Source organism: Myotis daubentonii, chromosome 15 (assembly GCF_963259705.1).
Source record: "Myotis daubentonii chromosome 15, mMyoDau2.1, whole genome shotgun sequence".
In the NCBI taxonomy this organism is placed as follows: Eukaryota; Metazoa; Chordata; class Mammalia; order Chiroptera; family Vespertilionidae; genus Myotis; species Myotis daubentonii.
Genome location: NC_081854.1, coordinates 30,194,582 through 30,222,137, shown reverse-complemented (window position 1 = coordinate 30,222,137; position 27,556 = coordinate 30,194,582). Strand labels below are relative to the sequence as shown.

General features: G+C 43.9%; 1 protein-coding gene across 15 annotated transcripts in view; it reads left to right on the top strand.

Annotated features, from left to right (window-relative positions):
• Positions 1–27,556, top strand: part of BANP (BTG3 associated nuclear protein) — a 153,201-nt gene that overhangs the window by 66,137 nt on the left and 59,508 nt on the right. For 12 of the 15 annotated variants that reach the window (XM_059667108.1, XM_059667109.1, XM_059667099.1 and 9 more), the window contains 5 exons: positions 3,505–3,744; positions 10,269–10,436; positions 13,201–13,331; positions 14,893–14,964; positions 18,185–18,223. In XM_059667108.1, the coding sequence (XP_059523091.1) occupies positions 3,505–3,744; positions 10,269–10,436; positions 13,201–13,331; positions 14,893–14,964; positions 18,185–18,223 (650 nt within the window). The remainder of the gene's footprint in view (positions 1–3,504; positions 3,745–10,268; positions 10,437–13,200; positions 13,332–14,892; positions 14,965–18,184; positions 18,224–27,556) is intronic. The other 3 variants (XM_059667110.1, XM_059667107.1, XM_059667112.1) reach the window with 1 other exon arrangement.

The window sequence follows — 27,556 nt, the reverse complement described above, 5'->3', positions numbered from 1 at the left end:
GATTCACATGGGATTCTCCTGCTCAAACACTTAAACTTAAATATGCGCAGTATCACTAGATACCACCTTCGGTTTGACTGCATTCACAGTCACTTAGCATCGGTGCTTGAATGTGGAAAGGTTCGCCCACCACAGGTCCTATCTTGAGATTTAATGCCTGTGTGCATGGGTCCTTCCTGAACTGCTAAACAACCCAGAAGTGGCCACCTGTACTCTTTCTGTTGCCCTGTCTCCCCTTCATTCATTCTCAGCACAGATTGTGTCACTCCCTGTCCAGTCCTCTGTGCTCGCCTCTTTGCCCAGTTCTTCCTGCTCTGGTCACACTAGCTCCATTTCATTCCCAGAGCACATGGCCCTTCCCAGCCCAGGCCAGTGTAAAATTCTTCTTCTTTTGGAACCTTTTTTGTGGTTCTGCCCATGGGTGGCTGCTTGCAATCCTCTCCTTACTGAGGCTGGCTCTGGTCTATCTGAAATGGTCAGCTCTGCCCCTATGCTGTGTGACGCTTCCTGTCTTGCAGCTGCCACCTTTCTGTTCATTGTACCCACCCTCCTCTCCACTCATCAGCTCAGTGTGGGCAGCTCTGCTGGCTGACTCAGGTGTCCATGAGATGTAGCCGAGAATTTCAGTGTGTTCACTTCCAGCTTGGCCCAGAGCAGTGAGGAGGTGATTCTGAACCAGATGTGGGGAAGCTGGCCTGTTGTCATTTTAGCTGGTGAGGCAGCCAGCCACCTAGAGGATCTCAGGATTCCTGCATTCTAGCAACTTCCTCACTAATCAGAGCCTCTACTCCTCAAAGATCTCTGTCACGAGGTGCTAAATGTCCCTCTCAGGCTTGATTTGATGGGAACTAAGTATGGTGTGTTTTGGAGCGTTTGGCACAAGGGACAAAGTTTGTTTCTGGGAGCCTCCCAGGGAAGGCGTAGATGGCCTTCCAGCCCCGTCCTCCAGTCCTCCGAGTCCTCCTGCTGCTCTTTTAGGTCCCCGTGTCTGGGACACACCCTTGCATCCCGTCCTGGGAACTCTGGCATGAATATTCAGTCCCACTGAGTCCATTAACTATCTTTAACCATGTTTTGAACCAAAGTATTGTTTCCTGGTCCCAGAAGACTGTCCTGCTTCAGCACCTGTCCTTTTCTCTATAGCAGCCCTCCTCTCCCTCCTGTATCTCCCATTCCTGTTCCTCCTTCCCTATGCCTTTTCTCCTCCCACTTCCCTCCCTCTACCTTCTGCTCCCCCTCCCTCCCTCTGCTTTGCTTCATGGATTGACTGCTACTGATGAACGGTGGTTCTTCTGCGCTGGAATCTCATCTCCTCCATACTTAGGTCACGTGTGTATTTGGTTTCTCTGTAAATGGCTAAATGTGATAGTAGCTGACTGACGGTCAGAAAAGTGCATATATCTGAGCATATGGTCATGGTACCGTATCTCCACTCTCAAATCATCGACGCTTCTGAGAAATGATACTACTTACTCACCTCTTACTCTGAGTTCCAAAAATTAGATTTGTGATTTGTTTCTGGCCTTAGCCAGAGCCAGGAGCCTAGCCTCAACCTCCCTAAACAGTACTTCAACTGCCGGTCTGCCCGTGGCAAAGGGTCATCTTGCCAGAGTTACCACGCCTTGCCTGATGTTCCTGGAAATCTCATGGTTCCAGAGCACGGCTGGGAGAGGCCGCCTGTGAAGGAGGCTGGGTGTGAGTCACAGACAGCTCGCCACTCGGTCTTCTGCTCTGCCCCAGGCCTTTGGCAAAGCAGGGCAGGTTGGCCACCCTTTCTGAGGACTTCTTCTGCGTATGGAAGCTGGAATGTAAATATCAGGACACTTCAGAGTAAAGTGAATGAGAAATTTTGAAGCAGTGGTGACTGTGGCTGTGACAGTACTTGGCAGCCCAAGCCTAGTGGACACTCAGCAGAAAGCTGGTGTCCCTCTGATAGCTCAGCCAGCCGGAGGGAGGCTCTAACTCTCCCTGTTGATGTCCTTCCCTCCCACAGTGGCATATTTGTGCAGTACCTTAACTTGCTTCTGACCCACATTAGGGTCAGAAGAGATTGTTTGGAAAGCTGCTGAGTTTCAAGGCAAAGTCGGTAGTTCTTCTGAGTTGTGGTCTTAGTGAAGTGCTTCTCCTTCTGGGTGGGAGAGCTGGCCCCTCACTGTCCTCCCTCTTTCACTGTGGCCTTGCTGACGGTAGAGAAAACAGGGCCCTTCCCACACATGAATGTCGAGTTCTGGGTGTTTGCATTTGAGATGACCCTTGAGAAAAACAAAGGCGGGGGCATGTAGACGCAAGGCTTGGTAGTGTTCATGCCATTATTAGTAACCTTTGAGATCTTAAAGCCACAGATGTGCATTCCATAGGATTAAGGGAAGAATGAGTGGCAGGAAATTTCGTCATGAGGAGAGGAGAGGGATCATGGTGCTCTGAGCAGGAGGCCAGGAAGTGCTTCTGATCTGTATACTTCCAGGTTCACTGCTGGGAAGCCAAGGGAGAGGGGGTGAGGTATCACACAGAAAGACAGTGGAAGGACTCAGAGTGTGGAGAGGAGTGTGGGAAGCTTAGCATCCCCTGAGCCCTTTATTCATGCTGAGCTGGCTGCCACCCAACTCCTCAGCAGGTCAGAACAACAGCTTACATCATGCAAATAGTTTGTCTCACTTAGGATGTGTTCAGCTTCCAAGCGGCCTCTTCTCGGAACAGTTCCAAGTGGAGACTTGAGTCACAGAGTCCTCTAAACACAGGATTGCTCATTGATTCTCATCCCAGAGATGGAACACTCCGTGTGGTTGTCCTGCGCTAATATGGCCAGATTCACAGCCAGAACCCAAGCGAATGTATTCTGTGAGCGGCCTCTCTCTCTCTTCCCTGATGTTGGAACTCTCAGGCCACTCTGATTTGCTGCCCTTCCAGATTCAGATGAAGCTGAAAACAAACACAAGTATTAAAAGTCTTGTTGTCCTGCTGGACTTGTAAAGAGAATCCAAGGTTTGAGGCTAGAGCTTGTCTGATGCCACCTCTTCCAGACACACAGGCCTGTGTGTGGGGTCTTGGCAGCATTGTCATCGGCGCTATGGGGCCTCCACAGTTACCTGTTATCAGACTTGTGAGAGCTCTGGGCAGGCCATCGGGTCGGTGGCAAGATGCCGACAACATACAGCGCTCTGCCTTCTGTGAGTTATCAGGTGGGCTTAGCCCTGTGGAAGCCAGTCTCTAAGGCAGAACATTTTTTTGTTAAAACATTACATTGATCTTCCTGAGATGATCAACAGAATCCCAGGCCGATCCTTTGAGAATGATGTCCTCATTTCTGTTGTTGATCAACTGTAAGATCCCATACCACTCTTTTGTGACCACAGGAATTGCCCCGGTCTTCCTGGCCAACACTTGGGGAAGCTAGGGGAGTGATATGCCGACAGCCCCCATGGATCTTTCTTGTGCATATTTGAGCTGAACACTGGGCCCTTTGGAGTGTGTGAGCTTGTCTGAGACTCCCCTTCTCTCTTTCAGAGGACTACCCCAACGGCACCTGGCTGGGGGACGAGAACAACCCCGAGATGCGGGTGCGCTGCGCCATTATCCCCTCCGACATGCTGCATATCAGCACCAACTGCCGCACGGCAGAGAAGATGGCGCTGACGCTGCTGGACTACCTCTTTCACCGGGAGGTGCAGGCCGTCTCCAACCTCTCGGGCCAGGGGAAGCATGGCAAGAAGCAGCTCGACCCCCTCACCATCTATGGGATCCGGTGTAAGTGTGGGTTTCCTGTTCTCTGCTCACCTCCTTAAAGAAGGACCTGGCTGGAGGGTGGGCCCTGTGAAGTAGGGCTTTGGGACGAGTCAGGATCTCCATTATTGGGTAGGAGAAGATGTCAGAACTAGTCACAGAGCAAGGAGAGGGATTTCTGGGTCAAGCATTTTCTTTAGTAAGTATTGCTTGGTACCCAGCCCATGAGAAAGACAGGAAGAGTGGGCCTTTCAGACACTGAGAATCATTTTGAGTAGCTTACTAAGAAACTGTATGTGAAATCAGCTGACATCAGTCCCCCAGGTGGGAATTAATCAGTTCTCAGATGAACAGTGTTGCAGGAGTCAGTAGACTTTTCCTGAGGGACATGCAGTTGATGTGTTAGGCTGCGGGCATAGGGTCTGTGTTGTGAACTATTCAGCTCTGAAGCAGCCACAGACCAAATGTAAACAAATAGGTGTGGTTGTGTTCCATAAACTTAACTTTCAAAAGCAGACAGAAGTCTGCCAACCGACTGCCAATGTATGCTTTAGAGCAGGGGTCCTCAAACTTTTTAAACAGGGGGCCAGTTCACTGTCCCTCAGACCGTTGGAGGGCCGGACTATAGTTTAAAAAACAACTATGAACAAATTCCTATGCACACTGCACATATCTTATTTTGAAGTCAAAAAACAAAACGGGAACAAATACAATATTTGTATTTGCATGTGGCCCGCGGGCCGTAGTTTGGGGACCCCTGCTCTAGAGCATGATGCCTAGAGCAGAGGGCACCATGCAGATCTGTGGGCATGGCACTCGTGTGTGCAGCCTTAGAACATGTAGGTTTGTATGGTGACAAACCATGTGATGGTATGTGACAGTGTAACCCACAGTGTGAGGTGTTGTTGGGATGTAAAGATGAACAAGAAGTGGCTCCAACTGCACAGTATGCAGTCAGATATATGTGAATCACTGCAGCCCCGAGAGTCACAGGGCGGTTTACCATGCTGCAGTGGTTGATGGCGAAGGCCCTGAGGGAGAACGGTGTTTGTGCCAAGGCTCCGAGAGTGGCCTGGATTGGCTCAGCATTGTGCAGTGTGATGGCCTCTGGGTGGTGGGCCACTGTTCCCATAGGGAGTCATAGGGCTACTAGCAAGGGGTGCTGATGATTTGGAGGGGTGCCTTGGAATGTGTGTGCAGACTGTGACACACAGGTTGTTAAGCAGAGGCTTGGAGAATGTTCCACAGCAGTGGTGGGGAAGCTGGGCAGTGGGACTCAGACAGAAGCACATGGGGATGGGGATGGGGATGGGGTGGGGATGAATGGACATACTGTGGAGTCACCACTGGGAGTCTGAGTGGCCTTGGGGAGGCACTGCATCGTCAGAACAGGCAAGTCCTATTTCCCTGCAGGTGGGGAAACTGGCCACCTTCTGCGTGCTCCTTTATTTGGGAACCATTGCAAATTGCTGCCTTTTCAGTGTTAAAATTCAGATGGAATTTTGAAAGGTTAAAAGTATTTGTTGACCTTTTTTCCTTTTGGCCCAGTTTAGTTTGTATTGCTAATTGTTACTCAAAAAACTGAACAAATGAACGAATGGATTAAATACTGAGCACTGAGTTTAAATAGTGACGAGTGTAGGCATTGGCTACTTGGTCACGCGCAACCAATTCTCTGCTGTTTCTGCAGAGTCTGGGTGACATGGACACCTTCAGTAATTCTCAGGTGGTCATCTTTCCTTGTGTCTGTTTTCACACGGCTGTCTTCTCCGTATTTTCATTGTCACCTGGTGTCTTCTCTCTATGTCTCCATCATCACACAGCCCTGTTGTCTTGTGCCTCTGTCGTCACATGTTTCATCTTCTCCCTGTGTCTCATCTCCTCTCCTTATAGGGATATCCATCATATTGGATGTAGAGCCCACTGCTCTCCAGCATGACCTCATCTTAATGTAATTAATCACATCTGCAAAGATTGTATTTCCAAGGGAGGTCACATTCTGAGCTTGGAGAGCCTGACAGCGGCATCGGGCTCCCCTGCTATAAACTGAGGAGTGGTGTCACTTATCGTGCTTATCTTTAGTCAGTGGATCACCACTGCTTGGGGAGAAGGGGTGGACCTGGCCTTGAAGCTAGGACACACTGGGTATGCGAGGTGCACGGTGTGTCAGTGAGGCATGTGACCCCATCCGCATGAGGGAGCTTGCTGGCCAGCTTCCCCTCACTCAGAGCTGAAGATTTCTGTTGTTTTTCTAGGCCAGTCACTGTGAAGTCAAGACTGTAATTTTAAGAAATAAATTGCTGGCACTCAGTTTTCTGCTTCTTCCCCCCTCTGCCCCCCTTGAACTTGAGATTACATTAGCAGTGATAGTGTTTTTCATTCCTTTGTGACTGATAAGCCTCTTGCCACCCACCGGGGATGCGAGATTATGTCTCTGTTCATTTGATTTCCTCTGTTCCTCTTTCCCACAGTGTGTCTCAGCCCCGCTGTGGGGCTCATTATTTGAGAGCTGGGAATCTGTTTTTGTGATTTGAACCACCATTGTCAACCATGGGCATTCTGGAAAGTGGGAAGGCAGTTAACAGTGACGGACTCTCAGATCTTCAGGAGGTGGCCCGATAGCTTGTTAGCAAAGCAGATGGGCCAGCTCTCAGGGGCTGTCTTTCTGGGCGTGGCCTGGGAGCTTGCCTGCTGAGCAGCTCTCCCACAAAGATGCTGAGAGAGCTATTTGGCTCACCCTCGGGTGAGATGGCTCTGCAGCTCCCCAGGGACCCTGTGCAAGGACCCGTCAGCAGCGAATCAGAAATGGCCTTAGAGTTGAGCAGTGTCTCCTACACAGGGCAGCCAGGTGATCGCCTAGTGGTGGGGAGTCATACGAGGCTGTGGCGTGAGATTGATGTCATCTTCTCCCTGGTCCCCTGAGTGTCCCCCAGGGGGTCTCTTGGGTGCTGTTGAAGGACAGAGTGAAGCACTCCTGGGGTTTATGCTGTGACCATTTCTTCTCCACGTGGGTGGGCGCTGGGAGACCTGACTTTAAAGCCGGGTCTCACTCCTAACTGATAATTCAGCTTGTAACTGAAGTGAGGGTAATGGCATTCTTATTTCATGAGGTTTTCTTATGAGATAAAATGCTTTACAAGTGTGAAGTACCAGTTAAGTTCAAATGAAGAATGCTTTAGGAAAAGTCAGAACAGCAGCATCCAGCAGTACGTGAGGTCAGAGGGCTGCATCCTCTGCCATCAGGACTCCTTCCTGGAGCTGCCTGCTGATGGCCAAGGGTTCTTGAGGGCAGAGCTGACTCCACTGCCCCATTGGATCCATCCCCTGTCGCTCCCCCTAGGGCTCTCACAGGGGAACATTTGTGTTGCTGATTCATTAGTTAGTTTTTCTTGGCAGTCACCAGGGTGGCATTTGCCATGCATTTGAGTCTTAAGTTGCTTTTGGAAGGAATTATGTAATATGATGTCTTAGGAGAATTAAAAAATGGATAATATATAACTACATGATGTATATTTTTTTTTTGTCAAAGGATGTAAGCCAGGTTTTCACTGGCAAATTGGTTTTTACAAAGTTGAATTTATATGTTCATGCTTTTGCTCATTTCTTATGTTTATATATCTGTGTGTGTCTTGTATATATTTTCTGTTCCTGACAAGTTTTTAGAATTGTATATAATTTCATTTATCCCTTGAGGCATTCAGTTGGTTTTCCTTGAATGTGAAGGTGTGAGAACAGGAGGATGGTTTGTAGAATGTTTCTCTCTTTTTTAAAATATACTTTTATTGATTTCAGAGAGGGAGAGAGAAATAGAAACATCAATGATGAGAGAGAATCATTGACTGGCTGCCTCCTGCACACCCCCTACTGGGGATCGAGCCCACAACCCAAGCATGTGTCCTTGACTGGAATTGAACCCGGGACTCTTCAGTCTGCAGGCCAATGCTCTATCCACTGAGCCAAATCGGCTAGTGCTAGAATGTTCTCTTGAAGCATATAACCTAATTAGAGGCCTGGTACATGAAATTTGTGCACTGCAGGGGGAGGGAGGGCAGGCGTCCCTCAGCCCTGCCTGTGCCCTCTCGCAATCTGGGACCCCTCGGGGGATGTCCTGCATTGAGCATCTGCCCCCTGGTCGTCAGTGCGCATCATAGCGACTGGCCAATTGGTCATTCTGGTCGTTCTGCCATAATGGTTATTTAGGCTTTTACATATAGATATAGATTTAAATATAGATATAGGTAGATAGATACAGATAGAGAGATATAGATATAGATACATATAGATAAGATATTTTGATACTGTGTGTGGTTGCTGTTTCTTTTCTTGTCTTGGAGACCACAGTTGTAGTTGGGCAACTATGCAACTATAGTGAGGAGTTGGGATCTCCTGTAGCTACATCATTCTAGTTCTGATAGTTGCACTCCCCTGTAACTACAGTCAGGAGTTGGGTTCTCTGTAGCTACATAACTGTAGTTCTGATAGTTGCATTCCCCTGTAATTACAGCCAGGAGTTGGGTTCTCCTGTAGATACATAACTGTAGTTCTGATAGTTGCACTCCCCTGTAACTACAGTCAGGAGTTGGGTTCTCCTGTAGCTACATAACTGTAGTTCTGATAGTTGCATTCCCCTGTAATTACAGCCAGGAGTTGAGTTCTCCAGTGACTATACAACTACAGCTAATGTTTGTTTCTTCTGCAACTACAGCAGTGGTTGGCTTTTGTTATTACTAATGTTGGTCACTAGCCTGGAACTTTGTGAGGCCATCCCCTGCACCTAAAACCATACCTGGGATGTAGCAATCCCTCAGTAGGTATTGATGAATGATTCTGTGATTATTTTACAGAGGACCTGAATATCAGAAAGCAAAGATTCATGCTGCTTCATTTATGTATTTCCTTTTATGCATGAGGATTACAGTGCTGCTAAAACTACCTCAGGTTTTTGTTCTTTCAGATCCTATAAATCCTACCCCTCCTTCCCTCAATTTTTTTTAATCTAGATTATAGAAATTTGGGTTTTCATTACATTTAGAGTCAAAGATGTCTTAAGCATATGCTCATAGAAAAATTCCAGAAATGTCTTTCCAAGATGAAAGAAACTTTTGATACTTAATAGAACAAATACTGCCTTTGTTTTGATTATTTGTAGTATTTTGGTCTTGAGAGGGACAGATTTTAGGAATTGTGCATCAAGTTAATTCTTAGTAGATGGTCCTAACTTAATGCTTTTAGTAGTTGAAACAGGATGTTTTTTAGCTTAATCTTTTTATTATTCAATTTTTGAATTTCATCCATTTGTTTTCCCATTAATCAGTGAAGTTGCATGAGCCAGCTAGAGAGGAGGTCACCCTGCTGAAGCATTTCTTGTAGTTCCCACGTTCATGACCTTACTTTCTGTTGATTCAGCATAAAGAAGAGGTGGTATGGTCTAGTGAGAGGTGGCCAGGGCTGGCAATGAAGAGTCTTGATCTGCCACCCACTCCTCAATGGCCTCCCATGTCACTGGGTTCCTCTTTGTTGATAAGGGGGTCTCTGAATGTCATTCAGTCACATATTGAGAGCTATCTGTGATGTAAGAGGTTAACAAATGTGGGTGCCAGTAATATGGTCTGTTATGTGCAGGCTAAACTACTGGACTGCAGGGCTACATGCACCCTCTGTGACTAGCAGTTCAGTTCTGTTTGGGTGCGGGGTCTCTAGGGCAGTGGTCGCCAACCGGTGATCTGTGGACCACTGTGGTCTGTGAGGTCCTAAAGGTAGGCGACCACTGCTCTAGGGAGTAAAAAATCACCTCTGCCCTTAGGGAGTTTCCATTCTGATGGGGAGGCAGATGGAGACACATGGAGAGCTCCACAAGCCAAATGCAGACTCAAGTTGCAATGGAGATGTTTTAAGAAGAGTTGTAGTCACCAGTTTGTCATCGAGTGCTGAAGCATTTACTATGGGCTCAGATAGTCTTGGTTCTTGGCATACATGGGTGCACAAAACAAAGATCCCTGTGTCTGTGAGAGAAGCAAAGAGTAAACACAATAAATATATAAATTCTCTAAAATGTTAGAGACTGAGGACGGGAGGGGAGGTGGGAGGAACCTTAGGGTCAAAGGGACTGGTTAAGGGTAGGATAATTGAGGTCCTATTCAAGCCAAGACTTGAAAGAAGGGAGGGAGGCAGCCAGGAAGACATAAATAAACAGAGATGGAGTCTGGAAAAACAGTTTTGATAAAATTATTGGAATCTTTGATTTTATTGTTGACATTAAGGAAGTTAGAGGAGAGGGAAAAGTTTGTGGAGCATCTGGGAAGCTCCTGTGAGCCTCACCACCTAGCTTGTTACCTTATTTCCATCTGGTTTGGGTGGGTCCAGTCATAGTTATTTAAAACTTAAATAAATGAAAAGAATTTATAACATATAACCAGCATGCCTGCGGGGGGAGCGGAGGGGCTCTCAGCTCCAATCACATTTTTGTGTTCAAATTGCTCCCAAACAGCCAGGACCCAAAAGGAAGGCCTTCACCTCATGGTGTTTTTATTTGGGACGTTTTCTTCCAGGTCACCTCTTTTATAAATTTGGAATCACAGAATCTGACTGGTACCGAATCAAACAGAGCATCGACTCCAAATGCCGGACAGCCTGGCGGCGGAAACAGCGAGGCCAGAGCCTGGCCGTCAAGAGCTTCTCTCGGAGAACGCCATCCTCCTCCTCTTACAGTGCATCAGGTACACTTAGGGAAGCAGCCTGGAGCAGTTTGCATTGCAGGACTTGGGGGGTGGTGCTGAATAAGGCCCCTTACCTGCCGAATCTATAGCTGCCCCTCGGATACTAGCAATTCAAACCCTAACTCTGTGCACACAGGTCAGCTTAAGTTATTTAGAAAATGCTGCTTCTGTGACGGTGCGGAGCCACAGGCGGACCCACTTGAGGCTCTCGCTGGCAATAGAAGAGGGCATGCGGACCAGGGCCGCCACTCCCTGACGCGGTGTGGGCTGAGGCAGGAGGCCGGTTCAGTCAGGACATGCCATGCGCCGTGCCGAGCAGCTCCTTTACTTCCTCTGCCGAGTTATGTACCATGTCGCTCGGTGCGCGGTGTCTGGGGTAGGAGGTAACACCGATGGGTAAGGAGGAGGGTGGCATTCAAGGTGGGCTTTTAAAAAACCCAGGAGAGAGATGAGCATAATTATATTCCTTTGCCTTCAGATGTTTATTTGTCTGGAGAGGATGAAGAATGTCTTTCTGAGCCATTATATTTAGTTTCCTGCTCCTACTAATAAACCCTGGCAAGTGCCGCCTTCCTGCTCAGTTTTGGAGAGGCCAGGGTCTTCCGCCTCGTGAGCGCTGGAATCAAATTAGTTTTGAGAGAAGCATAGAGCACATTCAAGTTTTAAAATCAAAACTTAAAGAAAAGCACATTGCTTTTTAAATTTGTGTTGTTTTAATTGTTCTCTATTTTAATATACTGCGTACTTGGCTAAAACTAGGTAAAGCAAAATAGGTGGTTAAAGGGACTTCTGGAATTTTTGTCGTTGTTCTTTATGCAAACTCAGCCTAACAAAGCAAATCTGATAATGTAAGGCTATTCTGGTGACAGAAATGATTCAGTAAAATGTAACTAAACCAGGATCATATTATTGGTAGTAGTTCCATCTGGGGTGTCTTGCTTACTTTTGAATTATCAACGGACATCAAAGGAACTTCCAAATAAATGCTATAAATAAAATTCTGAGCCAAGGTTAGTACTGCCAGTTTGAACACAAACCATAAAGCCACTAGTTTCAAAGCGTTTTTAAAAAATCAATTTATTAAAACATTTGAGTTGCTCTCTCTTATCTAGCAATACTGTATAAATTTTTATATGTGCTTGATTTTAAGATGGCTACATTTTATTGTTTAAAATACAATTCAGCATTTCCCCCACAGGTCTCATTGGTGAGATGAAGACCTTAGGTGGGCATCCATTTAGTGCCCCATATTTTAGAGCTGCAGGGACCAGCTCTTGCAGCTGGTTTTCCACCGGACATAGAGAAGAGCCAGGCTGGGGAGGAGAGGAGGCCCATTGGGTGGCCTGTCCTTTCTGTTTCAGTCTCTTCCAATGGGCACTGTGCTCCAGAGCCGCACCAGCACTGTCCCTTGGCCTCGGGTCTATCCGACCATGCTTGTCTCCTGTCACTTGCTGTAGATCTTGGTCTGTTTTTGATCACAGAGTCACCAATGCAAGTTTTTGTACTAGACTTTGATATCTATATAAATTACAAAACATGAATTTAAAGTGGTCTTTATGTTGTATAATTATAGGGAGCTATTGATTAAATGGTAAATTCAATAATTTGAATCTTAGGTTTGGGAACAATTATACACACAAATCCTATCTATGGTTTTTTGGAACTCCGGGGACTGTCATTCTTTTTGATTATATTTTTGAAAACCAGCAAAATCAGTTGATTTTTATTAACATTGGAGCAGAAATTATTTAGGAACCTATTTAGCTATATCGCTCTTACTAACTGGGAGAGTGGATTTTAAATGTTTTGATCATTACCCTCTTAAAGAAGTTTGGAAAAGTGTTCTTCTTTGCATATTTTTAAGTTGACATTTTAAAATGTTGACACCTAAAATTTTTAATTATACTTTGAAATAATTTAAAAGGATATAATTTCTGGCATACTGCTGTATTACTTACTAACTTATTTATTTTTATTGATTTCAGAGAGGGAAACATCAGTGATGAGAATCATTGATAAGCTGCCTCCTGCACGCCCACTACTGGGGATCGAGTCCCCAACCCTGGTCATGTGTTGACCTCCTGGTTCATAGGTTGATGTTCAACCACTGAGCCACACCAGTCTGGCTGCTATATTACTTTAAAAAACATACATGCAGGGACTCAGTATACCATGTCAATTTGATGTTCATCATTAAATTATTTAAAAAATACATGAAAAGCTTTTCTTTAGTAAAAGTACTTAAAATTTCTCTGCTTGAGATTTTACAGTTAAAATTAATACACATTATCAAAACAAACATCATTTGGGATTGAATATAGAAAGTAAAATTTTATTAGAGGTGTATCTTTAAATAAGTGAGTGGAGCTTTTTTCTTTAGTTAAATTATCCAAGGACAAATACTACTTATTGCTGATTTAAAACAGAGTTTAATATCTACTTTTTTTACATTTTTCATTTTGTCAATATATATCCTGAGGAACTTTATTTAAATAAGTAGATGTGAATAGTCTGTTGGTGAATAGTCAGTTCTTTAGATTCCTTCTATCTACAGGTCAGAAATCTTTCTTATCTAACCCTAATTACCGATAAGCTCTACAAAATGCCATGCTCTCTGTTGGGGCATGTTGACTTGGATTTCAGAATGAATAATTTCCCTCTTCTGTGGGAGTTTGGGTTTGGGGTTGGGGAAGAGAAGGCAGCCTGGATGTGTGTACCTACGCTTGTCTCCTGGGTTGATGCTGAGCCGTCTGTTTTCCCACAGAGAGCCTGATGAGCACGCCACCGCCCGCCAGTGAGATACCACAGCCCCAGCCGCAGGCCCTGCACTATGCCCTGGCCAACGCCCAACAGGTCCAGATCCACCAGATTGGAGAGGATGGACAGGTCCAAGTAGTATGTACCTTTCTACTAGCCTGTCTCCATGAATGAACTGGAAGGGAGGGTGTGGCAGGGATTGGGAAAACCAAGACCAGTTCTCCTTGTGTTTCTGGATCACATGGATAGCTTGGGATGAGGGAAAAATGCATGTTAAAGTAGAAGTAATTAGGGTGCGAACTCTTACATTCAAAAGGAAGGTCATTACTGGGTAACCCTGACATTGTCGAGGGCCCTTCATGGCTGTGCTGCACCCGCTGGTCACTGTCAGCTCTAAGGGTGCATGCTGCTGCTTGTCCTCCTGGGAGGTGTCATAGATGTGTCATAGATATTTTCTCACTTTGGAAACACAAGTGCCCTTTTACTGGGGGAAGAAAAAGTAATTTCCTTTTGGGGGTCAATGAAAAAGCTGGTCACCTTAGTTATTGTGTAGCATTTCCTTTGGTTAGTGGGACATGTGTTGAGCTTGTATGGGCAGTTAGCTCAGCGGTGAGTTCACTTAGCCTTGTTGCTCTGTGTGGGTCCTGTAGCCAAGGTGTGGGGGGCAGGAACTTTGCTAGAGAACGGGATGTTTTCAGTGTGCCCCTGAGATTATGTTGATGTTTAAGTCACACCTAGACTCTTTTTGTACATCTGCATCACCAGGGCTTTCTCCTGGAACCCCTATCCCGTCCAAGGGTGACCTCAGTTTGATGTCACCTGTCTCAGTTCGATGTTACACTGCCTGGAAAGGGGTGCGTTTCCAGAACGTATTGATGAAGACTTTTAATGAAGTTTTTCTTCTTCCAGAAGAGATGAAGCAGTTAAAAGAAGTGAATTCTTTGTTTAATTGACAGTCACAAAGGCAGTTACTCTTTAGAAAGTTTTGTGAAAGAATTTCAGAATAACTTGGACACAGGGTTCACATAGACATAGTAAAATGAAATCAATAGAAATTTCTACAGTAGCTTAATACTCATTTTTATTAAGATAGAATTTTATTTTATTTTATTTAAAAAAATATTTTTATTGAATTCAGAAAGGAAAGAAGAGGGAGCGAGAGATAGAAACATCAACGCTCCCTACTGGGGATTGAGCCCGCAACCTGGGCATGTGCTCTTGACCAAATGGAACCTGGGACCCTTCACTCTACAGGCCGACACTCTATCCACTGAGCCAAATCGATTACGGCACACAAAGTTTCTGATCACTCTGAGTTAATAGTATGATTTTTTTTTTAAAAGTAATTCTAATTTTCTAGAAATTTCTGTTTCCTTTTTTTTCTATATGTTCTTCATATTCTGAAATTTGCTTGTTCAGTTTAAGCAAATTTAAAGACTTAACAGAATTTTCCTAGGCTCCATTGCTCCTTTAAGAATTACTGCCAAATGTTCTGTATGTGTTATATACTAACAATTTAATTTCAAGAGGCTATTAAGTAGCTAATACTATGTACATATTATATTACACTATTCAGGATTTAGTCGTCTTTTTTTGAATCGTGAGCAGATAGTTAAGAACAAAAATTTCAGAAAGTGTTTTTTGTTTCCTCTGGTTTTGATTTTCTTCTGATGCTTCTTGTTGTCTTCTTTCGCTGCGGATCCCACAGGGTCACCTCCACATCGCTCAGGTGCCTCAAGGGGAGCAGGTGCAGATCACGCAGGACAGCGAGGTGAGTCGTGGCCACCAGCACTGCCTGTGGGCTTTCTGCATTCTGATCTTTGTCAAATGGGGCAGACAACTGGGAATCCCCAGACAACATGACGTCCAGCATTGACCACCCGACTCTCATTTCCTTGGGCACAAATGGCCCTGCCTGTCTTCCTGCCTTTGCTGCACTGCGGGTTTATATGGGCAGTCTAGTTTTCTTTGTCAACACTTGCTATATCCAGTTTTTGCTTCTGGCTGGAGCTGACCTCCGAATACCCTTTTTCTCCCTGCCCATCCTGCTTTCCTGTCTTCCCATCTGAGATGCAGATCTAATTCCCAGCATGGCTGTGGCCCTGCTCTCCTGCCCCAGGGAGTTCCCCAGCATGGAGAGTGGGAAGAGCAGGAGGTGGGGCCCTGCTCCTGCGACATGACCTCACAGGTTCTCCTCACCTTCATGAGCCTGGGCTCTGTCTCTGGAAGACCAGTGCCCACGTTGTGGGTTGATTGGGAACTGGTGAGACTGCATGTGTACGTCCTGTGAGCTTTCAGTGCATCTTTTCATGGCTTTTCCCATTCCTGCCACTCCTAGGATTGCCTCAGCTGCCTTAAGTTCATGAGATCCAGGCTTCTAATCACTGGTGGTGTTCTGCTTTTCATTAATTCTAATCCATGGTAAAGACAGAATGTAGGGAGTCCATCCCAGCTGCACAAGTGCTGTTGCATATGTGTATCAGCTGCTATAGGGGGTCAGTGCGTGAAGGTCAGGTAGACCATCTGTGTTATTGGAAGGTGAGGCCAGCTGGTCATGGTGCTGATATTCTCTGAGCCCCTCAGGGGGACCTTGTCTTTCTAGCCTTCTTGTCCAGGGCATGGGTGGTTGTAGGCCGCCTGTTAGGGGAACACTGACGATCGTTTCCTACAGCACGAGAACATCAGTAGACTCAGTGTACTTGTCTTCCTCTGACTTTGCCTGTGGCTGCCGAGCAGTGCACACTCGCTCTGCTGGCCAAGCATGGTGTGGAACGGCGTGCCCCTGGCAGCATGGACTGGGAGCTAAAAACATACTTATTTCTAGGCTGGGAAGATAGTACCAGCTTTGTGCAGACCTGCACTGTGGTGTGTTGTTACATGGTGTCGGGTTTCCTCACACACCAACGGCGAAAGCAGGTACAGATCCAGCAGCGACTGTGCAAGTGCTAACTTGTCAAAGAGCCTTTCAGGAGAACCTTTCGAGGGAAGCATTTGACTAGTTTAATGGTGCCTAATGGCTTTTCAGAGCTGCTTTGTGGACACTTCTGCTCACGTTCTAGCGGCATGCTAGGCTGCTTTCCTTAACTAGGTAAGGCATTCGTGCCCCTTTGACTTTTCAGTTTCCAGAACCCAGGGGCTGAGGTGGAGGTGGTGGTAATTTGCTTACTGACTCGTGTGTGAGGCATTTGCTGAGCTCCCAGTCTGTGCAGGTTGCTGTGCAGGCTATTGCTGCTGTGTGAAAATGTGAGGTAGTGGCTCCCCACAGTGCACTGAGATGAGTGTGCTAAGAGGGTCGGAAGTGACGAGCACTCGCTGGTGCCGAGAACAGAGGCCTCATGGGAGAGGGGCTCTGGGATGCTTTCTAAGGGAAATTCTTTCATTTGGACCCCGAAGATTTGTCCGTGGGCCCAGCCTGCAAAGGGAAGAGATAAGCAGGGGTTCTGAGGGAAGAATAGGGATACGTGGCTGAATGAATTCCTATGAGAAGAGCAGTAAATACCCGGTCAAAGGAGGGGATTGATTCATTCATAGGAGTAATTAAATCAGTAATCGTCATGTGTCCAAACGAGGGAGTGAGAGAAAGCACATTGGTGTGGCTGAAGCTGCGGCAGGGGAAGGAGAGCAGCAGGCAGTGAACTTGGAGATGGCCCTTAGAGGTCTGACTATCAGAGTTAAGGAGCTGGATGGTGAGTGGAGAGTCTGCTGGCTCACCCTAATGTGGGTTCCACGGGAAATGTGTAGAGTGGTGCAGGAAACCTGCAGACTAAGTGGGGTGTCCTGTTGAAGGGCAGGGAGGCTTAATTTTTAAAGACACAGACAAGGGATGGCCAAACGACAATTAAGAAGTGTCAATCTAGAAGGTGCGTACACCTAGTCAGAATGCTTAATTTGCTGGTAGTCATTTGAAAAGAAGGAAAATTGATATAATAGTAAAAGGAAATAATCAACATACATTTTAATATTATTTTTGCTAAAAGAATCATAGTATTTTTTAAAAATATACATTTTTATTAATTTCAGAGAGGAAGGGAGAGGGAGATATAGAAACATCAATGATGAGAGAAAATCATGGATCTGCTGCCTCTTGCATGCCCCACACTGGGGATTGAGCCCGCAACCTGGGCATATGCCCTGACCAGGAATCAAATCGAGCCCTCCTGGTTCATAGGTCCATGCTCAACCACTGAGGCACCAGGGCTGGGCATAAGAATAATTCTTGAGTTTAAACTTTTGAAACCGATTTTGTCCCCTTTTTCAGTTTTCATAGCTGAATCCCTCTTGTCTAAATAATCCAGTATTTTTTTTTTGTTTCCATTAGGAATTGAATGCAATGAATTAGAAGACATTGTTGATAATATTAATGATTACTTTGTAATAGGTTACAATATACAATTGTCTTATCACAATAAAGTTTTACCTTGTTCATTTAAAAATAATTATTTTGTCAAAATAAGGATGTCTGCAAAGAGCCATTTAGCAGAACCTATCAAATTAAATCAATTACTTTTTTTTTTTTAAACAAGTGAAAATGAATTTCCAACTGGTGAGATCCCAGTAGGCCTGTGGTCTGGTTAATTGTATTGTGTCCTGCCAATTTCGTGCTTGTGATAATGCACTATTCTTATGTAAGATGTCTCCATGGGGGAACCTGGGTGATGGGTACAGGGACTTCTTGCTATACCACTTTTGATTCTTCTTGTGAATCTAAACTTGTCTCAAAATAAAAGTTAGAAAAAAATTGCATTTGCGGTCAGGGGAGAGGTAAAAATGTTTTGCTTTTAGTTTGTTATTTTTTATAAGAAAAAATAGTAACCTGTAAACTCAGCTTAAATACTTTGTTTTGAGTGCTTATTTCTACAAGGGTTGAGTTTTTGTAGACTTGGTGTTCGTGGTTTTGCTGGTTACTCACGAATGGCATGGGGAAGTTTTTGCCGCTATGTCTTGAAGTCATTTTTATTCTTGATCTCTCTTTTTTTTCATCCATTTTGCAGGGCAATCTACAGATACACCACGTGGGACAGGATGGGCAGGTAAGTGCTAACCTACCTTCACTCCATGCTGCTTGCTGTAGTAGATCCCCAGACACTGCATTGCCACAGGGAGGGATCGAGGAGTGGGGAGCCAGAGGGCGGAGCTGCATTAGCCTCAGGGAAATACTGGCTTTACTTGGTGGCTAAGGACATCCGATGGGGACACATTGACTGCAGGACTCTGGGCTGCATCTGCCTCTTTGTGGAGTTTCAGGTAGCTCTTAGAATTGTAAATGAAACTCTACATCTGTTTATAACTGTTTTCTGTAAATTGACATAAATGTTGTTGATCACTGTGTTTGTACAGTAGCTGTAGAATAAAACAAGGTAGGTTTTATTCATGGATATTGCTGTCAAACTCCAGCTACTGCTGGAATTTTTCTAATCTTGGACAAAAGTAACGGAGACCATCATTGCATACATTTGATATGAATTGTTTTCACAAAGAGAAGTGTGCCAACTGTGAGGGTTTCTAGGGAGTGATTTGCTTTCTAAGATCTAGTGAAATTGCTGGTGAATTCGGGGGATTAAAATTTTCATGTCCTTGCCCTGCTGGCATGGCTCAGTGGTTGAGTGTCGATCTATGAACCAGGAAGTCATGGTTTGATTTCTGGTCAGGGCATATGCTTAGGTTGCAAGCTCCATCTCTAGTAGGGGGTGTGCAGGAGGTGGCCAATCAATGATTCTCTCTCATCATTTATATTTCTGTCTCTCTCTCCCTCTTCCCGCCTCTCTGAAATATATATAAATTTTTCATGTCCTTTTGAAGAGTTTTTATTAAAGTGATGTTTGCAACCTTTGAATAATTATGACAGAATTCTGATGATCTTCCTTTTTTTATAAAACATGAACCATAAACACAGAACTCATTTACTTCAAGATAATAATACTTGTTATTCTCAAAACCAAGTGCATGCTCCCCTTTGAAACACCTGTTTTCCCATTGTCACCATGAGTGCCTGATGTCTGCCATGAGCCGGTCGTGAAGAGCATGTGTTGCTAGACTAGGAAATGAAAGGATAGTTATAGCCCATGGATTTTCTCTTGAACCCCCAGAGGGCCTTGGGAGAATTGCACTTATTTAAATTGGAGTTTCTTGGTTTGAAAATTTCTTCTTGAACATACACATGAGGTTTTAATCAGTGTCCTGAAGCAATATTAATATATAAATATAACAGCTTCCATGGAAAAGAGCCAAAAAGCCAAAGAAATGAAAAATTAAGATCCACAGTTCCTCTGAGTTGCCTTGGTGATAAAGCTGTGGGCCAGGCACAGTAGAATTGGTTCTCAGCAGCTTCAATGTGATGTTTCTCTTGGTCGGGCCAGAGATGTCGGGATGGGGCAAGAAAGGACAGGTCACTATCAGTAGTTTCTCTTCGTTTTTGACAATTTAATGGTTTGTATTCATACTGGGAGGGAAATTTTATCCTAATTAAGATATAGCCTGAACTTTAATTGATGAGAAAAGTAAGTCTGTTGATCTTTTTTTTTTTTTTTTAATTTATTTATTTTTTATTGCTTAAAGTATTACAAGGGGTATTACATATGTATCCATTTTATCCCCCCGCCCTAGACAGTCCCCTAGCCTCCCCTATCACCCAGTGTCTTATGTCCATTGGTTATGCTTATATGCATGCATACAAGTCCTTTAGTTGATCTCTTACCCCCCGGCCTTCCCGCTGCAGTTTGACAATCTGTTTGAGGCAGCTCTGCCTCTGTATCTATTATTGTTCAAAAGTTTATAATGGTCTCTATTGTCCATGAATGAGTGAGATCATGTGGTATTTTTCCTTTATTGACTGGCTTATTTCACTTAGCATAATGCTCTCCAGTTCCATCCATGACGTTGCAAATGGTAAGAGTTCCTTCCTTATTAGAGCAGCATAGTATTCCATCGTGTAGATGTACCACAGTTTTCTAATCCATTCATCTACTGATGGGCACTTAGGCTGTTTCCAGATCTTAGCTATGGTGAATTGTGCTGCTATGAACATAGGGGTGCATATATCCTTTCTGATTGGTGTTTCTGGTTTCTTGGGATATATTCCTAGAAGTGGGATCACAGGGTCAAATGGGAGTTCCATTTTCAGTTTTTTAAGGAAACTCCATACTGTCTTCCATAGTGGCTGCACCAGTCTGCATTCCCACCAGCAGTGCACAAGTGTTCCTTTTTCTCCACATCCTCTCCAGCACTTGTCGTTTGTTGATTTGTTGATGATAGCCAGTCTGACAGGTGTGAGATGGTACCTCATTGCTGTTTTGATTTGCATCTCTCGGATGATTAGTGACTTTGAGCATGTTTTCATATGTCTCTTGGCTTTCTGAATGTCCTCTTTTGAAAGGTGTCTATTTAGGTCCTTTGCCCATTTTTTGATTGGATTGTTTATCTTTCTTTTGTTAAGTTGTATGAGTTCCCTATAAATTTTGGAGATTAGGCCCTTATCAGATATGTCATTGGCAAATATGTTTTCCCACACAGTGGGTTTTCTCGTTGTTTTGTTGATGGTTTCTTTTGCTGTGCAGAAGCTTTTTATTTTGATGTAGTCCCATTTGTTCATTTTTTCTTTAGTTTCAAGTGCCCTAGGAGCTGTATCAGTGAAGAAATTGCTTCGGCATATGTCTGAGATTTTGTTGCCTTTGGATTCTTCTAGAATTTTTATGGTTTCCCGTCGTACATTTAAGTCCTTTATCCATTTTGAGTTTATTTTTGTGTATGGTGTAAGTTGGTGGTCTAGTTTCATTTTCTTGCATATATCTGTCCAATTTTCCCAGCACCATTTATTGAAGAGACTATCTTGGCTCCATTGTATGTTCTTGCCTCCTTTGTCAAATATTAATTGAGCATATTGGTTCGGGCCGATTTCTGGGGTCTCTATTCTATTCCATTGATCTATATGCCTATTCTTGTGCCAGTACCAGGCAGTTTTGAGAACAGTGGCTTTGTAATACAACTTGATATCTGGTATTGAGATCCCACCTACTTTGTTCTTTTTCAGGATTGCTGCAGCTATTCGGGGTCTTTTTTTATTCCAGATGAATTTTTGGAGAGTTCGTTCTAGATCTCTGAAGTATGCCGTTGGTATTTTAATGGGAAGTGCGTTGAATTTATAGATTGCTTTGGGTAGTATGGACATTTTAATGATGTTGATTCTACCAATCCATGAACACGGTATGTTCTTCCATCTGTTTATGTCTTCCTCTATATCTTTTTTCAACGTCCTGTAGTTTTCTGAGTAGAGGTCTTTTACCGCTTTAGTTAAGTTTATTCCTAGGTAGCTTAATTTTTTTGGTGCGATGGTAAACGGGATTGTTTTTATAATCTCTCTTTCTGAAAGTTCACTATTGGTGTATAGAAATGCCTCAGATTTCTTGGGGTTAATTTTGTATCCTGCTACATTGCCAAATTCATGTATTAAGTCTAGTAGCTTTTTGATGGAATCTCTAGGGTTTTGTATGTATAATATCATGTCGTCTGCAAATAAGGACAGTTTTACTTCCTCTTTTCCAATTTGGATGCCTTTTATTTCTTCTTCTTGCCGAATTGCAATGGCTAACACTTCCAGTACTATGTTGAACAGGAGTGGTGAGAGGGGGCATCCCTGTCTTGTTCCTGTTCTTAGGGGAAATGGTGTTAGTTTTTGTCCATTGAGTATGATGTTGGCTGTGGGCCTGTCATATATGGCTTTTATTATGTTGAGGTATGATCCTTCTACTCCCACCTTGCTGAGAGTTTTTAATCAAAAATGGGTGTTGAATTTTGTCAAATGCTTTTTCTGCATCAATTGATATGACCATGTGGTTTTTTTCTTTCAATTTGTTTATGTGATGTATCACGTTTATTGATTTGCGGATATTGTACCATCCTTGCATCCCTGGGATAAATCCTACTTGGTCATGGTGTATGATCTTTCTGATGTACTGCTGGATCCGATTTGCTAAGATTTTGTTGAGGATTTTGGCATCTATGTTCATGAGGGATATTGGCCTGTAATTCTCTTTCATTGTGTTGTCTTTACCTGGTTTTGGTATCAGGGTGATGCTGGCTTCATAGAATGAGCTTGGAAGTGTTCCTTCCTCTTGAATTTTTTGTAGTAGTCTGAGGAGGATAGGTTTTAGTTCTTCCTTGAATGTTTGGTAAAACTCCCCTGTGAAGCCGTCTGGTCCTGGGCTTTTGTTTGATGGAAGCTTTTTGACGACTGCTTCAATTTCTTCCATAGTTATTGGCCTGTTGAGATTTTTAGATTCTTCCTGATTGAGTTTTGGAATGTTGTATTTTTCTAGGAATTTGTCCATTTCCTCCAGGTTGTCTAGTTTGTTGGAGTAGAGCTGTCCATAGTATTTTTAAACAATCATTTGTATTTCTGTGGGGTCTGTTGTTATTTCGCCTCTATCGTTTCTGATTTTATTTATTTGGGTCCTCTCTCTCTGCTTCTTGGTGAGTCTGGCTAGAGGTTTGTCAATCTTGTTTATCCTTTCATAGAACCAGCTCTTGGTTTCATTGATTTTCTGTATTGTTTTTTTTGGTCTCTATGTCATTTATTTCTGCTCTAATCTTTATTATCTCCTTCCTTCTGCTCACTCTGGGGTTTTCTTGTTGCTCTCTTTCTAATTCTTTGAGTTGTAGAGTTAGATGATTTACTACCATTTTTTCTTGTTTTTTGAGATAGGCCTGTAGAGCTATAAACTTCCCTCTCAGGACTGCTTTCATTGTGTCCCATAGGTTTTGGATTGTTGTGTTTTCATTGTCATTAGTTTCCAGGATGTTTTTAATTTCTTCTTTGATCTCATTGGTAACCCAATCAATATTTAATAACATGCTATTCAGCTTCCAGGTGTTTGAGTATTTTGGGTTGTTTTTATTGTAGTTTATTTCTAGTATTATGCCATCGTGGTCTGCGAAGATGCTTTTTATGATTTCAATCTTCTTGAATTTGGGGATACTTTGCTTGTGACCCAATATGTGGTCTATTTTTGAAGATGTACCATGAGCACCTGAGAAGAACGTATATTCCCTGGCTTTGGGGTGAAGTGTTCTGAAGATGTCTATTAAGTCCATCTGATCTAGTGAGTCATTTAGGATTGCTGTATCTTTGCTGATTGTTTGTCTATAGGACTTATCCAGTGCTGTCAATGGTGTATTAAAGTCCCCTACTATGATTGTATTGTTGTCGATCTCTCCTTTGATATCTTCCAGGAGTTTTTTTATGAATTTGGGTGCTCCTACATTGGGTGCATATATGTTTACCAGGGTTATATCTTCTTGTTGTATTGATCCCTTTAGTATTATGAAGTGGCCTTCCTTATCTCTTGTTAAGGCCTTCACTTTGAGGTCTATTTTGTCCGATATAAGTATTGCTACCCCAGCTTTCTTTTCCTTTCCATTTGCCTGAAAGATATTTTTCCATCCTTTCACTTTCAGTCTGTGTGAGTCCCTTCTAATGAGGTGGGTTTCTTGTAGACAGCAGATGTATGGGTCATGTTTTTTTATCCATTCAGCCACTCGATGTCTTTTGGTTGGAGCATTTAGTCCGTTTACGTTTAAAGTTATTATTGAAAGGTACTTGTTTGTAGCCATTTCTTTTTGTGTGTGTGTGTGGCTGTTTTCTTTCTGAGCTTTTTATTTCTTCTTTTTATACCTGTCCCTTTAGCATTCCTTGCATTGCTGGCTTGGTGGTGACAAACTCCCTTAGCCTTTTTTTGTCTGTGAAGCTTCTTATTTCCCCTTCAAGTTTGAATGATAGCCTTGCTGGATAGAGTATTCTTGGATTCAGTCCTTTGCTTTGCATCACTTTGTAAATTTCAGTCCATTCTTTTCTGGCCTGATGTGTTTCTGTTGAGAAATCATTTGACAGTCTAATGGGAGATCCATTGTATGTAACTTTCCGTCTCTCTCTTGCAGCCTGTAAGATTCTCTCTTTGTCCTGAACATTTGCCATGGTGATTATGATGTGTCTTGGTGTGGGTCTTTTCGGGTTCACCTTGTTTGGGACTCTCTGGGCTTGTGTGACTTTTTTCTTCCCCACCTCAGGAAAGTTTTCTGATATTATTTCTTCAAGTAGGTTTTCTAATCCTTGTTCATCCTTCTGTTGTTCTGGTACTCCTATTATTCGTATGTTGTTTCGTTTCATGTTGTCCCAAAGCTCCCTTAGGCTCTCCTCCTGTCTTTTAATTTTTTTCTCCAATTGCAGTACATTTTGGGTGTGTTTTGCTTCCTTGTCTTCTAATTCACTAATTCGGTCCTCCGCTTCTCCTAGTCTACTGTTGATACTTTCAATGGAGTTTTTCATTGCAGCTATATCACTCTTCATTTCTTCTTGGGTCTTACTTAAGTTGTTGATTTTTTCATCTGTTTCTTCTAGCTTCTTCCATATGTTATCGATTTTTTCATCTGTTTCTTCTAGCTTCTTCCATATGTTATCGATTTTTTCATCTGTTTCTTCTTGCTTCTTGAAGAGGTTGTCGATTTTTTCCTCCATCCGGTTTATGCACTCTAGGACCCTTATTCTGAATTCTTTATCTGTCATGTTGCATGCCTCTGTATTACTTAGCTGCTTTTCTGGAGAGTCCTCCTTCTCTTTCCTTTGGGGGTTTCTTTGTCTACCCATGTTTGATCTCACTGACATATCTAGATGTTGAGTCGTTCAGTGGTTGCTCCCTGGGTGGCAGTGACTCCTTGGTCTGTGGTTGCTCTTCGGGCGGTTGCGGTAGCTGCTGCTCTTCAGTTGGCAGCAGCTTCTCTGGTGGGTGCTGTTCACAGCTGTGGTGGCTCTTCTGGCTGGTGGGGCGAGGTTTCACGTACAGCTGCTGTTCCTCAGCAGAGGATGTGGTGCTCAGGAGGTTGCTGTTGCTTGGATCTGCTGCATTGATTTAAAGGCACAAAATACAACACAACAAGGCACCACGTACCAGGCACTATACACAAATATATTCACGATATTAATAACTCCAAATAAAGGTGACCACCTGAATTAAGAGAATTAGGGGATAAGGAAGAAGGAAGAGAAAAAGATAAAAGAAAAAAAAGAAAAGAAAAGTAGGGACCATAAAAAGGAGTGCAAAAATGAAATCGGGAAAAAGGAGGGGGGAAAATAAAAGCGAGAAAAGAAAAGAAAAAAAAAAGAGCAAAAAGAGAGAATGAAGTGGAAGAGGGGAAGAGACTTTTTATGTGAGGAGAATACTCCTATAGAACAGCCATTAATCCCAACAAATTCCAGCAACAGCTCCCTGGATATGAATGCAAACTAGAAACAACCAATAATATAACAATGAAAATAGAATGGAGAACACTAATCCCAAAATAAAGTAAAGAGAAAATAAAATGGCACTTTTAAAAAATGGTAAAATGGTAGCAGTAATAATACTGGTTAAAAAATAAGAAGGTAGTAATTAAAAGGGTAAAATCAGGTGATGGAAAAAAAAAAAGAACAGAAAAAAAATGAAAAAAAAATTGATTTCTTAGTTAAAAAGTGAAAAAAGAAAAAAAAATGCAGTAGTGAAGGTCCTTCGGTTCTTCTATTCTTCAGTGTGGCTCGCCTTAGACCTTCCAGGTATTCAGGAGAGTGTTGAGTTTCCCTGCGATATACTGTTCCTCTGTGTTGTGAACCACAGTCCTTATTTTAAAGCAGGTCGCATTTATTTCCCAGACTGCCTTATTTTGTGTTTAGCAAAGAGTCAGTTTGTGGGTCAGCCTCTGGGTGGCAATGTTCTGGGGTTGGCCTCTGGGGCTATAGGGCCTCTCTGTCCAGTGGAAGTTCACTGCCCAGAGCTGACTGCGTAATAGTTAGTTACCGGCGCTATGTTGTTGCTGGGATTGAAAATCCCTCTATAGGCCAGACCCTGTTAACTCCCAGGGACTGATAAGGTTATTTTAATCCTTGATCTCCTACAGGGTGGAATCTGGGTATGGCTGTGCTCCTTGCCTGGGGGCTGGGGGGAGGAGCCTCACTCTCTGGAGAGAATGGCTGCCCCAGTCTTGGGCTCAGGGGTGTCTCAGCACTCAATTCGCTGCCACCTCTCCCGGCTCCCCCTCTCTCCCCAGATTCCACTCCTCCGCACACTCTCCCTCTCTTCAGCACAGGTGAGTGTCTGTATCCGAAATGTCCCATGAACAGGATTCAGTGAAAACAGACAAACAAACGCCGGCCGCGGAAACGGGGAAGGCTTGGTTTCTGTAAGCTTCTTCTCTTACCGGGACTGTATGGTCAGGTCAGCTCTTCAGGCTGCCCCCTTTAGGCTCAGTCCTCCGCGGTCACAGAACCCAGCTCTCAATTTCCCTGGCGGCGCCAGGAATCCCGCGGTTCTCCTTTCCCCCGTCAGGGGCTGTGACTGTCCCAGGGGACGCGGCTGTCTGCCACGCGGTCTCCCTCCGACTCTCTGGGCTCAGAGGTCTGGCAAACTTTCCTGCCCAAATCCCTGTTTTTTTTTACCTTTCCAGGGGAGTTCTGCTCTTCCCGGCTGCAAACCCTCTCACCAGCTGAGCAATTTCGCCAATTCGGTGTGGGTGTTACTAGTTTCAGCTGTTCATTCCATTTGCTCCGGGACACGACCTGGGACACGTCTGCCTATATCACCGCCATCTTGGTTCTCTGTTGATCTTTTTTAAAAAAATATATTTTATTGATTTTTTACCGAGAGGAAGGGAGAGGGATAGAGAGTCAGAAACATCAATGAGAGAGAAACATCGATCAGCTGCCTCCTGCACACCCCCCACTGGGGATGTGCCCGCAACCAAGGTACATGCCCTTGACCGGAATCGAACCTGGGACCTTTCAGTCCGCAGGCCAACGCTCTATCCGCTGAGCCAAACCAGTTACGGCAAGTCTGTTGATCTTGATTTCACTGTTGTTTCTGTCTCTTTTCCTGAGCAAAATTCCACTAGAGATTTTGAAATATAATCAGGTTTTTATATTATGTTACTATCCTTTCATTGTGTCTAATCAGGCAACACCATTCCAAATACATCTTGAAGGCAGAGAACCCGGCTTTGTGGATAGGTATAGCAGGCACATGAGCTCTCTTCCTGATTGTTAGCTCAGGAAGGCTCCTAAAGTTCACATCCGAAGAGCCACCTTCTGCAGCTTCCCCAAACAAGAGCATTTTCTGCGCTTTCCCATTCTCACCAAGTGCTGCTGCCTCTCCTAAGTTCCTGTCCATGCCTCATCGGCCTGTTCACACGAGCAGGGATTTACTGCGGATTTATGTCTGTTCTAGCCTGTCTGCCTCCAAGTTCCCACTGACTCTTTCTCTTAGCAACCTTACTACAAAATAAGTAGAACTACTGCACTGATCACTTTCTGTGTCACATTCTAATATATAAAAACCCATGGTCTGTAA